The 12,886-nt window shown below is 42.5% G+C and overlaps 1 protein-coding gene across 16 annotated transcripts in view; it reads left to right on the plus strand.

Moving 5' to 3' along the window:
- Window positions 1-12,886, plus strand: part of UPF2 (UPF2 regulator of nonsense mediated mRNA decay) — a 192,021-nt gene that overhangs the window by 104,876 nt on the left and 74,259 nt on the right. For 14 of the 16 annotated variants that reach the window (XM_043498511.1, XM_038398473.2, XM_043498546.1 and 11 more), the window contains one exon: window positions 2,072-2,192. In XM_043498511.1, the coding sequence (XP_043354446.1) occupies window positions 2,072-2,192 (121 nt within the window). Of the gene's footprint in view, window positions 1-2,071; window positions 2,197-7,573; window positions 7,598-12,886 lie in introns of those variants that run through there. The other 2 variants (XM_043498541.1, XM_043498571.1) reach the window with 2 other exon arrangements.

Raw genomic sequence — 12,886 nt, forward strand, 5'->3', positions numbered from 1 at the left:
AACAAAATGTCAGATGAAATGCAGTGTTAATGGCAAAGTAATGCCTGTTGGAAAATATTATCCCAACTATACATACAAAATGATGGGGTCCAAATTATTTGTTTTTATTCAAGATAGAGATAGTTGGATGGTTCTCTGAAAACATGTGCTCAGTGTGCAGCAGCAGTCACAGAATGTTGTAAACCATTAGGAAAGGGATAGATGAAAAGACAGAAGATATCATAATGCCACTGTATAAATCCATGGTACACCCACACCTTGAATACTGCATATAGTTCTGGTTACTCCATCTCAAAAAAAGTTATATTAGAATTGGGAAAAGTATAGAGAAGGGCAACAAAAAGTGAGCTGTAGCTCATGAAAGCTTATGCTCAAATAAATTTGTTATTCTCTAAGGTGCCACAAGTACTACTTTTCTTTTTAAAAAATTATTAGGGTTATGGAACAGCTTCCATGCAAAGAGAGATTAAAAAGACTGGAACTGTTCAGCTTCAAAAAGAGATGATTAAGGGCAGCTATGATAGAGGTCTGTAAGATGAAAAGTGCAGAGAAAGTGAACAAGGAAGTGTGATTTATCCCTTCACATAATACAGGAACCAGGGGGTCACACAATGAAATTAATAGGCAGCAGGTTTAAAACAAACATAAGGAAGAACTTCTTCACACAATCCAAAGTCAACCTGTGGAACTTTTTGCCTGGGAATGTTGTGAAGGCCAAAAGTATAACTGGGTTTTAAAAAGAATTAGATGATTTATGGACTATAGGTACATCAATGGCTATTAGCCAAGATGGTCAGGGATGCACCACCATGCTCTGGGTGTCCCAAACGTCTCACTCCCAGAAGCTGAGACTGGACAAGTGACATGGATCACTCAATAATTGCCCTATTCTGTTTATTCCCTCTGAAGCATCTGACACTGGCTGCTGTTGGAAGAGAGGATACTAGGCTAGATAGACCATTGGTTTGGCACAGTATGGCCATTCTTATGTTCTTTTATGGATACTGTGGTTTAATAACCAGTAGCTACCAAGTCCCCCCCAGTATTGGGTGTTTCCCATATTCATCGTGTCTTTGATAAAACATTTAAAATAATAATTTCACAGTAAATGGGCAAGGTGGAGCATCCGTTGCATTCTCTGAACTTCCCTCTTTTGTAAACATGATGAAAATCTCATTAATTGATTTTAGTTTTCATTACTATAATCAGTGCAAAACTCTACCAGTACACTACAAAGTAGTTTCTAGCACATGCTGGGCATGTCTTGAATGAGATTACCAGAGATTAGAGAACCAGACAGAGCAGATTTTCAAGAGTAATGTAATTAACAGATCAGTCCACTTTTCCCCTTTTTTATTCCATCTGTTCATGTTTGCTGAGCAATGCATATCCTTGCACAGGTAGACTGTCAGAAGTATTTTCAATTAAACATGTTCATGTACCACTAACTCATGGTCTATGAAGGTAGACTCACCATGGTATGCTAATAAAGACACAGGTTATCAAATTAAATAGCCATTTACTTTAGTTGTCCAGAAGTCTACTCTAGTCATGTTAATTATTTCTCTCTCCTTGTACAAAGAAAGTTTTGCTGAATGATTTTTAAGTGCTTAAGTGGCAGCTGCCTTTTGCACTTGCTGTTACTTCTGGATAGTTTTTAGGGGTATCCCCTTATAGCACTGCAGTGGTCCAATATCAAGTGACATAAGTGAATGACCAAGGTGGGTTCCAGTATCGGAAAGAAAAGGTCAGAGCTTTCTTACAGAGTACGAAAGATGAAAAACACTGCTGGCAACTGCTCCTATCTGAACATACAGCAAAAACCAGAGTGTACACATAGCATAGCTTGGAAATATCAAAACTGCCTATGCAATTTCAAGTGTTTTAAAAAGAATTTGTTATGGACATGAGTTGGCTGCCCTGAGGAAAGTTTTGCCCACAAATATATAAAAGTATGAATCAAAGCGTTTTTAATAATTGGTTTATACACATTTCAGAAATGTGTTACTATACTATTTAGTCTGTGTAAAAAGAGGCAAAAACCGTTTAACCTTTTTGTATGAAATTACAGAGATGTTACAGTCTCTGGCACAGCGTCCAGCTCCAGCAAATACTAATCGTGAACGGCGGCCACGTTACCAGCATCCGAAGGGAGCACCTAATGCAGATCTAATCTTTAAAACTGGTGGGAGGTAAGTCAACCTTTCCTTAAAGATGTTAATTCTGTTTCTAAGTAAGTTTCAGCATAACACAAAGTTAATGATCTATGCACTGAAATGAAGTTGTTTCCATTTAAAGTAATGTTATTCTACCAACTATTAAAATACTTGGCAGGTTAGTTTTATGTGTTGGTTGTCCAATGACCATAGTATAGGGGAGAGTTGGGAGAGTGCCAAGGAATCCTGATTTAATTGTTTACATTATAATCAAAGCTTGTACCATTGGCTTCAGAAGAAAAGGCATAGTTTTTTATTTTCGCACAGAAAGTGGGCAGGAAGGAAGTTTAAAACTTCTTTAAGAATTCTAATGTAATTGTGATTCTTTTAATTCTGTAAGCTTGAAACCCTCAATTTTGTATTGTCATAAATGGAAGGAAAACGGAGGGACAAAGTTACCACTGTAAACTCATTTGATTTGCAGCATGGTGGACACGTACTGAAAAGCAATGTTGGAATGAAAAGAGCTATTCCCAATTATCATTTCAGGGTCTAAAATCTAGATGGGTTAGAGGCTAATTGACATATTCTTAAACATTAGAATAAGACAGAGTTTCTGATCTTGATGTCACAGGAGAAAAACAAAATATTATGAGTTCTTTCACCTCAAAAGAGTACAATGGAGATGATCCCAAGAAGGGTAGCAAAAAATGGTTAGTGATATGATGTGGTGGGCTTTCATATGACAAAAAGCTTCTAAAATCTGGGATAAGCTAATCTGGCAAGTGCTGAATTACAGAAAACATTTTAATTAAAACCAAATGGGAGCTACTGTTAATCTTCTCTAATAGGAGAACAAGAGGGCACAAAAATTGGGGTAAAAATATTTTTATATAGTACAGTGTCATCCTTACATTTTTTGAGGCAGGAAAGTAAATAAGTCTTAATTTTGTAAAATGCTGTCTGTTTCCAGTGCAGTATGAATTATGATTATTCAGTGCTGCAGGAAGAGGTTGAAGCAAGTAGTTCATCTTAATTTAAAAACTGATTATCTAAATTTAAGTGCGAGTAACATTTACAGTTTTGTAAAATGGAGGAAAAAGGTACAGAGCAAATTGAACTTCATAAACCACAGGGGAAATTTCTTCCTTCCTTCCTTTTCATCATGAAGATCCACAATTGGCCAGGTGAATTATGGGATGGGTTTGATCTTTTCTGAAGCAACCAAACCTCTCCCAGTCAAAGGCAAGGGTCCTGGATTAGACACACCAGTGATCAGTCACAATAAGTCAGAGCTGTTCCAATGCATCTTGTTGAATAGAAATTGAAGCTCTTGAAACTCCAGAGGCTGGTGACAAAATTATCCAGAGAACAAACCTGCAGTTTGTTTCAGTAGGTTCATTTAAAAAAAAAAAAAAAACAAAAAAAAAAAAACCTCCTTTTTACATAGAATTTCAGACTCCTTCCGTCTCTTGCCAAAAAAAGTGCAAATGGCTTTTATAATTAATTAACAAATAAAAAGAGCATGGTAAAACTTTGTTTCATGGAAGCAGCCATGCTCCTGTGAGGTGGAAGGAGTTTTTTTCTCACTGTAACCAACACTAGATAAGACAATTTAGAACCCCTTCCTGAGGCAAGTTTCAACATGTATCTGCAATTTGTGCTGGCAGAGAATAAACATAGTTTGGTTTTCAATTATCTTGTTTTTGCCTACCTCATATGGGCTTGTCTTCATTGCAGAGTTAACTCGAGTGTCTCTCCAAAACCAAGTCCTGCCCCACACACACATTTTAAAGTCGAATGTGGTGATACCTTTAACTTGATTTGGCTGTCCTCTCAGGGTATAGGGTACAGCTCAGGTTAGATCATCTCATCATAATACAATCACCTGTAATTGACTGTAAATTAAATTGCTCTGTGCAGCTTGAGTGTTAATTCAGTGTGGCCACTCTGAATCTGGAATGTGGGTAACTTCAGTTAACTCTGCAGTGAAGACATAAGCAGGTGGTGTGTTTTTCTCCATGCATATAGAAAACACATTTGTACACACAGACTGCCCTGCCTGGTGTGCACTTCATTGATCGGCTTCCTCCTTTTTTCACACACTGATTAATTTGATGGTGGATAGAGGGGAGCATTACGAGAATAGAAACTTCCCTTTATTAACTTAAAAAAAAAAAAAAGCTCATGTCTTGTGTTCCAGTCCTATAGTCGAATAATCTCACCAGCTTCATTTTGGTAGCACTTTTGGATTGGAAGTTTTAGGTTTCCCTTGTGTTCCTTCTCCCTTCCTTGGGCTCTTAGAGACAAAGTGTCTAAAGCCCCTCTTCCCCGACCTCCGTCCAAAAAAAATGTAGTTTGGTTTTAAACTTGATCTCCATAAACTTTTAAAATACACTCTGACACTTTCCAAAGAAACAACAATCAGCTAACTCTGACTCACTGCCTACACTACAAAGTTAAGTCAACTTAATTTAAATCGGCATGTGTCTGCAGCAATAATTGTCGGTCAGGCATGTTCACACCATGCTCATTGTCTCAGTGGAGTGTGTCCTCACTAGCAGCACTTGCATGAATGCACAGAGCAGTGCACCGTGGGTAGCTATCCCACAGTGCAGCTAGCCACAGGGTCTTTTGGGAAGAGCTTGCCATGCCTCATGGGACCAAAACATGGTTGCAGGGTGGAATGGGAACATGGCTTTGATCTCCCATGATTTCCTCCCTCCCCTACCCTGATATCAATGGCAAACTCCTCATACTTTTTCACGCCTGTTTTCGAGAAGCATGGACTCCACTCAGTTGTGCACTCTTGTGAGCATTGCAAACACCTCTTGCCTTATCCTGTGGTATTTCCAGAGCTGAGATAGGAGACACCATGCGAAACATTTTGATGTCCTTCAAGCAGCCCTGCTGCAAGCCATAGAACAAAACAATTCCCGATTGTTGCTGGCAGTTGCGCAGCAGCTGAACGTGGTGGAGCGCCGGTTCTGTTCTCAGGAAACGAGCACTGACTGGTGGGATCACATTGTTACGTAGTTATGGGATAAGCAGTGGCTGCAGAACTTTTGAATGCGGAAGGCCACTTTCCAGGAACTTTGTGAGGAGCTTCTCTCAGCCCTGAAATGCAGCAACACTAAAATGAGACCTGCTCTGACAGTGGAGAAGCGAGTAGCGATCACTCTGTGGAAACTTGCAACAACAGACTGCTTTACCGAACAGTGGAGAATCAATTCGGAGTTGGTAAATCCACCCTGGGAGGAGTTGTGATCCAAGTTTACAAGCCATTAATCGACTTCTGCTAAAAAGGGTAGTGACTCTGAGAAATGTGCAGGACATAGTGGATGGTTTTGCTGCAATGGAATTCCTTAACTGCAGTGGCGTGATAGATGGCACTCATGTCCCTATCTTGGCACCAGACCACCTCGCCAAAGAACATAAATCATAAGGTATACTTTTCAATGGTGTTGCAAGCACTGTGGATTATTGGGCATTTCACCAATATCAATGTGGGATGGTCAGGAAAGGTGCATGATGTGCACAACTTTAGGAGTGCAGGTCTATTCAGAAAGCTGCAATCAGGACTTTCTTTCTGGATCGCAAAACAGCTATTGATGACGTAGATATGCCAATAGTGATCCTGAGAGACCCAACCTACCCCTTGCTCCCATAGCTCCTGAAGCCGTACACCAGCCACCTGGACAGCAGTTAGGAGCGGTTCAACGATACGCTGAGCAAGGACAGAATGGTGGTGGCATGTGCCTTTGGACATGTACAGGGTAGCTGGCGCAGATTACTTACTGGGTAGACCTCAGTGAAAGCAGTATCTCCATTGTTATCGCTACATGCTCTGTGCTCCATAATATTTGTGAAGCAAAGGGAGAGAAGTTTCCACATGAGTGCGGCATGGAGGTGGATAGGCTGGCAGGTAGTTTTGAGCAGCCAACTACCAGGGCAATAAGAAGAGCCCAGCAAGGAGCTCTGTCTCTCCAGAAGGCTTTGAAAACCTGTTTCAGTAATGAGCCACAGTAATGTGCGTTGCTTATCTGTGTTGTGCCTTTCCATACCAATCCCCTCCATTGCATGTTTCCCTGTACCTCCCCTTCCCCCCCAAACTTGGAATAAATAGAGTATTTCATTCTCGACTTTTACCTCACAAACATAAAGAAACTGAAAGACCAGAAAAATAATTTAACCTTGGGGAAAAAGGTGTGATAAAATTGGGAAGGGAGAAACGAAGTCAGCTTGTACTGTGTAAAAAGTCTTGCCCATCAAACATCTTCGAAAGGCTGCCTTTTGTTCTTAGTACTGTCCCCGGTATTGAGTGGCAGGAATACTGCAACTTCTTCCCCGCCCACACCCCACATTCTGGAACGTATGGGGGAGGGGATTGGGAACAGGGCAATGCTTGCAGGCTGTTCTGCAGAGAGAGTCTAGCCTCAAGCTATTTTTCTTGAAGCTCAACCAGATGCCTCAACATGTGTGATTGGTCCGTTGTAATCCGCAGCATCTCATCCTTGCGTGGCATGCTCATGCTCCTGAGGTGCTCTCCTGCTCTCCCTCTCCCTGTCTTCAGACAATGAAATTCTCATGCTCTTAACTCAGTGTCAGCTGTCCCAGAGACATTCATTATCTCATTGAACATGTCATCATACGTTCTCTTTTTTTTTTTTCCATCTTCTAATTTGCAAAAGCCTCTCTCTGTCAGTGTGGAGGCTGTGCTGAAGGCCAAGCTTTCCATTGTAAGGCATGCAAAGTACAAGGTAACCATTGTCAGTGCATACACTGGGTCTAGTACAAAGTAGATATTTTAAAATCATTTCCCTTATTACGCTGAAGTGCAAGCCAGAATATAATTAGTATCCCTAGCTATTCAACGAACCAGTTTGCTGTTCCAACCATGGTGAGTATGGGCCAACAGCATGGCCAATGGGCCTTGTGCTGCAATTTATGGGCAACCCATGTTGGGAGCACAGATGAGCAGGGGGACAATGCCCCTTTCACTTAGCACCATGGTCGGTGCTTGGAGGCCTGGGACCAGTGTTAAGCCTCCCAACCTGTGGTCTTTGTCCACGGCAGCTCCAGCTCCATCGACTGAGTTTGTAATGCCTTGCTTACAACATTTACTTGAAACAGGATATTGTGCCAAACTACAATTGAGACCAGAAATTTGAAGTCAGTGATCAAGTTGCAGCCATGAGAGAACACAGGAAACCCACCCCACCCCGCTCCCCCCAACACTGTAGCCATCGCCCTAGGCTTGCAGACTGTGAGTTCAACGCTGATCCCAGCCACCCAGACCACAGGCATATTAGGAAAACTATGGTTGAGGGACCTGGAAATCACCATGGGTGGGGAATCACATGCTCTATAGGTTGCATACAAGCTCTTGTAATGAAAACTTCCCCTGTTTTTCCTAGGTGACCCTATGATATCAGTCTCCTCAGGGTGACAGAGGCAGCAAGGGAACAGATGTTGCAAGCCTCAGGGTACAGACCTGGTCCTTATGTTGCTATGCTGTGTACCACAATGATACCAGCAGAATTAATACTGGAGTGGCATGGGAAAGCGTCCTACTATGGTGGAAGAAGTAAGGTAGCCTCTCCAGAAACCTTCTGCAAAGGATTGCAGAGTATCTCCATGAAGGATTCCCAGGCCATCCCTGTGCATATAAACAGTCTTTTCCGGGGGATCACTGGCTGTGTAGCTGGAGCAGACACGGGAAAACAGATCCCCACCATACCTCACTTTTTCTTCAGATGAAACATAAGATGTAAGAGCTTGTAACCCCTACAGTTTGATTGGAATTGCATACCCATCAGAGGTACCTTCCCATCATGCTCGGCCACGATGCTGTCCTGCGACTAGGTGGACTGCTCTGGCGTTAAAAATAGCTCCTGGCTCTCTGGGAAAATGGATCTCCCACTCTCCTGTCTCCCATTCTCTTCCTCATCCACAATGTCTTCCTCATTGTTGCCTGAGGTGGCCCAGGACTCAGACTGGGACTCAATGTGGGAGGAATCCACGCTACATTTGGTGGTAGTGGTGGAGTCGCCAGAGAGAATCACATGTAGCTCATTGTAGAACGGCATGTCTGTGGCGCAGAACCAGCACGACTGTTCACCTCCCTTGTCTTCTGGTATGCCTGCTGAAGTTCTTTGATTTTCATGCGGCACTTACATATGTCCCTGGTGCATCGCTTCTTTACCATACCCCACACGATGTTTTCGTAGATGTCAACATTTCTACAGCTGAATTGGAGCTCTGCCTGCACAGACTCTTCTACCCACAAACGAATAAGGTCCCACCACCTCCTGTGTACTCCAGGCTGGAGAACGTTTAGGGCATTGAATCGCCGTGGTCAGCTGGGCTGCCAAGCTGTCCATGCTGATCAAACTGGAAATAGGAATTCAAAAGTTCCAGGGGCTTCAGGAGGAGTAAGTCTGCTTCCTGTGTACCTGGCTGCTGTGCAGCAGAGTTGAAAACGATCTCCAGAGTGGATACAGTGGACAGGGCTGGCCCTAGGTCAAATGGCACCCCAGATGAGGAGCATCTTTGGTGACTCCCCTTCATTTGTTAAACTTTTGAATACCTTATTTTTTATTGTATTTGTAGCCCATTTCACGACTTTGATGCACAATTTGCATTTATGATTTATCCCTGTCACATAAGACGATAAATTTGCATGCTACAATCTGTAAATCTCTTCTTATTCATGCCATATATAAGCAAACTAAAAGACATTTATTTTCTCTAAGCTTATAGAAACTTTTTAATTTTAAGAATAACTGAAATGTACTAACATAAAGAAATTGAATTGTGCACCAACACTGGGTGGACCAGTATTAAATAGTGTTACAATGGGTGACACCGTTAGAAAATTAACCTTAGTCCTTTTATTCAAAAGGTCGCTTTTCTCACCTTTGCCTTCACAAGCTGAAGTACAGTGTCAGAGAGATCCAAAGACTGGCCAATGGCATTTTCAAGCGATAAAATAGCAAGCAATGTCAGCCTCATCGGCCATGGTTGATTGAAGATTTTGTTTTAATGAGCCTGAGCTTCAAAAAGCTGCACTCACCGTTCTCACCTGTGACCAGTTGAGCCCAGCAGTGTGAGCAGAATCCTCAAAGTTATCGACACATTTGGAAAAGTATCTTTCAGTTCTGCTTCATGAATGAATTTGAGAACTTGGAGTGGAGAGTGCTTCTCGTGTTGCAAACTGTGACAGATGTTGTCCAGTCGACATAGAGGTCTTTTATCATTGACTTAAGAACATTCCCCATGTATCAGCATCTGGTGACGGTCCGTAGAATTGTTCAAGCATTTTCCTATACACTGGCAGCTTACTACAGTCATTCAAAAAAACCCCCATCTTTTTGTGGTGCTTCATTTGTCCAAACCTTTCTTCAGTGGACACTCAAACAATGTCAATGAGCAAGCAAAAAAACATCATCTCAGATTTGTCTTCCGAGCTGCCCATCACGTCATCTGTGCTCTTGTAACCAAACTGTCTCTTCTTCTGATGAATACAAGTTTACTTGAAGATAGCCTCCACTCCTAAGTTTTCCACCATTTCTTTGGTACCAATAATGGCATCTTCAAATCCATTTTCTTCGTAACCCACAACGAAATCAAGGCAGCTTCTCATCAAAGTAGTAGCAGTCTCAATGTCCATCGACTGAGTTTGTAATGCCTTGCTTACAACATTTACTTGAAACAGGATATTGTGCCAAACTACAATTGAGACCAGAAATTTGAAGTCAGTGATCTAGTTTGCCAGGCTTTTCGCCTTGTGTAAGATTCTGGTTTCGGCTTTACTCGACTGTGCCAGTTCCATCAGAGCGTCATCCACCTCAGTCACTTAGTACCTCACTGGCCTTATGTTGTCAATGAGGCTCTCCCAGTGTGTCTCACTTAGTGGCTTCACAGTCAGATTTGTATCCTTGTCCATGAGGATCTTCCACCTGATAGCTGATGCTGAAAACAGGATGTATATCCTTTGCAGTACTCCGAAGAGAGACACTGAATCTAAAAAGAAAAGGAGTAGTTGTGGCACCTTAGAGACTAACAAATTTATTAGAGCATAAGCTTTTGTGAGCTACAGCTCACTTCATCGGATGCATTTGGTGGAAAAAACAGAGGGGAGATTGATATACACACACAGAGAACATGAAACAATGGGTTTATCATACACACTGTAAGGAGAAAGAAAAGGAGTACTTGTGGCACCTTAGAGACTAACAAATTTATTAGAGCATAAGCTTTCGTGAGCTACAGCTCACTTCATCTGTAGCTCACGAAAGCTTATGCTCTAATAAATTTGTTAGTCTCTAAGGTGCCACAAGTACTCCTTTTCTTTTTGCGAATACAGACTAACACGGCTGCTACTCTGAAAACTGTAAGGAGAGTGATCACTTAAGACAAGCCATCACCAGCAGCAGGGGGGGAAGGAGGAAAACCTTTCATGGTGACAAGCAAGGTAGGCTATTTCCAGCAGTTAACAAGAATATCTATTACAGACCTAAGAGTGGCTATCCTTCAACAAAAAAGCTTCAAAAACAGACTCCAACGAGAGACTGCTGAATTGGAATTAATTTGCAAGCTGGATACAATTAATTTAGGCTTGAATAGAGACTGGGAATGGATGAGTCATTACACAAAGTAAAACTATTTCCCCATGTTATTTCTCCCCCTCCACCCCACCCCCCACTGTTCCTCAGATATTCTTGTTAACTGCTGGAAATAGCCTACCTTGCTTGTCACCATGAAAGGTTTTCCTCCTTCCCCCCCTGCTGCTGGTGATGGCTTATCTTAAGTGATCACTCTCCTTACAGTGTGTATGATAAACCCATTGTTTCATGTTCTCTGTGTGTGTATATCAATCTCCTCTCTGTTTTTTCTACCAAATGCATCCGATGAAGTGAGCTGTAGCTCTTGAAAGCTTATGCTCTAATAAATTTGTTAGTCTCTAAGGTGCCACAAGTACTCCTTTTCTTTTTGCGAATACAGACTAACATGGCTGCTACTCTGAAACTGAATCTAAAGAACATGAGGCTGCATCTGACATAACCAGGTGAAGAATGGCTGCTACAGAGCATGAAGAAAGCTCTTGGATTCAGTGCAGGGATCCTTGCCTGGACAGCACTGTTTCTTCCCTTCGTGTTCATGCTGTTGTCGTAGCCTTGGCCGCTGCAGTCCTGAAGCTTTATTTTATTCTCAGTCAAAAGGTTCTTAAACAGTTCTGTTAGGCCTTTCCAGTAGAATCATCCTCAGACCAAACAGATGAAGTGTTCTTTTATTTGAATACAGCCATTCTCGTCATCAACAAATCTTACTGTAAATGACATCTTTTCACTGATTAATGTCAGGAGTGCAGTCCACTATTACTTCACTTTACCGAGCCGCATCAATGCTATCAAGCACCTTTCTTGCCATAAAGTCAATTAATTTGTTTTTCTATTCTATTTTCCCTTTTGTCGCTAACAACAAAAACAGCACACCAACCCCAGCGCCCCGCAAGCCCAGGACCCCAGGCAGTCACCCAGCTCTCCTGCCCCTACATCTGGCCCTGACAGCAGAGCATTGTGGGGCATCTTCTGGAGGTCAATTCAGTGGACTTACACAATGCTGCATCAATGCTGCTCTCTACTGACACATAAACATCAAATTAAGTGCTACATCTCTTGCCGAAGTGGAGTAATTAAGTCAATGTAGCAGGTGAGTTAGGTCGGCGAAAGGGACCTAGTAATGTAGCTGCATACATTATGTTGACATAAGGCAGCTTCCGTCAACCTAAGTTTGTAGAGTAGACCGGACCTGTGGTCAATGGGAAAAACTTCCCTTCTCAGTTCAGCTTTCCTGCAGGAATTCAGCTGAGCCTGAGGTGCATGCAAGCTCAGGCCTGTACTACATTACAAATTTTTGCTGGCATAGCTCTGTCAGCTGACAGTGTGAAGAAAAAAATCACACCCCCTAACCAACATAGCTGTGCTAGCAGAACCGCCAGTGTAGATGCAACTGCATAGGGTGTTTCTGTTGGCATAGGTAATGTCATCTGGGGAGGCGGTGTAGCTATGCTGGCAGAACCAATCCATCTGCTGGTTTATATTGCGTCTCCACTAGAGGGTTCTGCCAACATAGCTATACTGGCTATGGAGTGTAGACAAGGCTTCTGAACCACTCGCATCCTCTGAATGATTGTAACCTCTGCAAGCCTTTCTTTAATAAGTATTTATATATTAATCTCTTACAAATATCTATCTCAACAACATGTATTAGAAAAGCAGTACAGTTTTCCATTAAAAGCAGCTGCCAGACCAGCAGACATCACAATTTAAGCCTATTAGAAGTCTGAGTTTTTTTGCAGATTAATAGCTACTTCTAGATACCATTTTGAAATACTTTTATTTTAAAATCATCTAAAACGGGGTGGGCAAACTTTTTGGCCTGAGGGCCACATCGGGGAATATAAATTGTATGGTGGGCCATGAATGCTCACAAAATTGGGGTTGGGATGCGGGAGGGGGTGCGGGCTCTGGGGTGGGGCTGAGGCTGGGGATAGACATTTGGGGTGCAGGAGGGTGCTCTGGGCTGGGATCGAGGGGTTTGGAGAGCAGGAGGAGGCTCAGGACTGGGGAAGGGAGAGAGGCTCAGGGTGCAGGCTCCTAGCGGCGCTTACCTCAACCGGTTCCTGGAAGCAGAGGCATGTCCCTTCTGCAGCTCCTATGCGGAGG

The sequence above is a fragment of the Dermochelys coriacea genome, chromosome 1 (assembly GCF_009764565.3).
Source record: "Dermochelys coriacea isolate rDerCor1 chromosome 1, rDerCor1.pri.v4, whole genome shotgun sequence".
Classification (NCBI taxonomy): Eukaryota; Metazoa; Chordata; order Testudines; family Dermochelyidae; genus Dermochelys; species Dermochelys coriacea.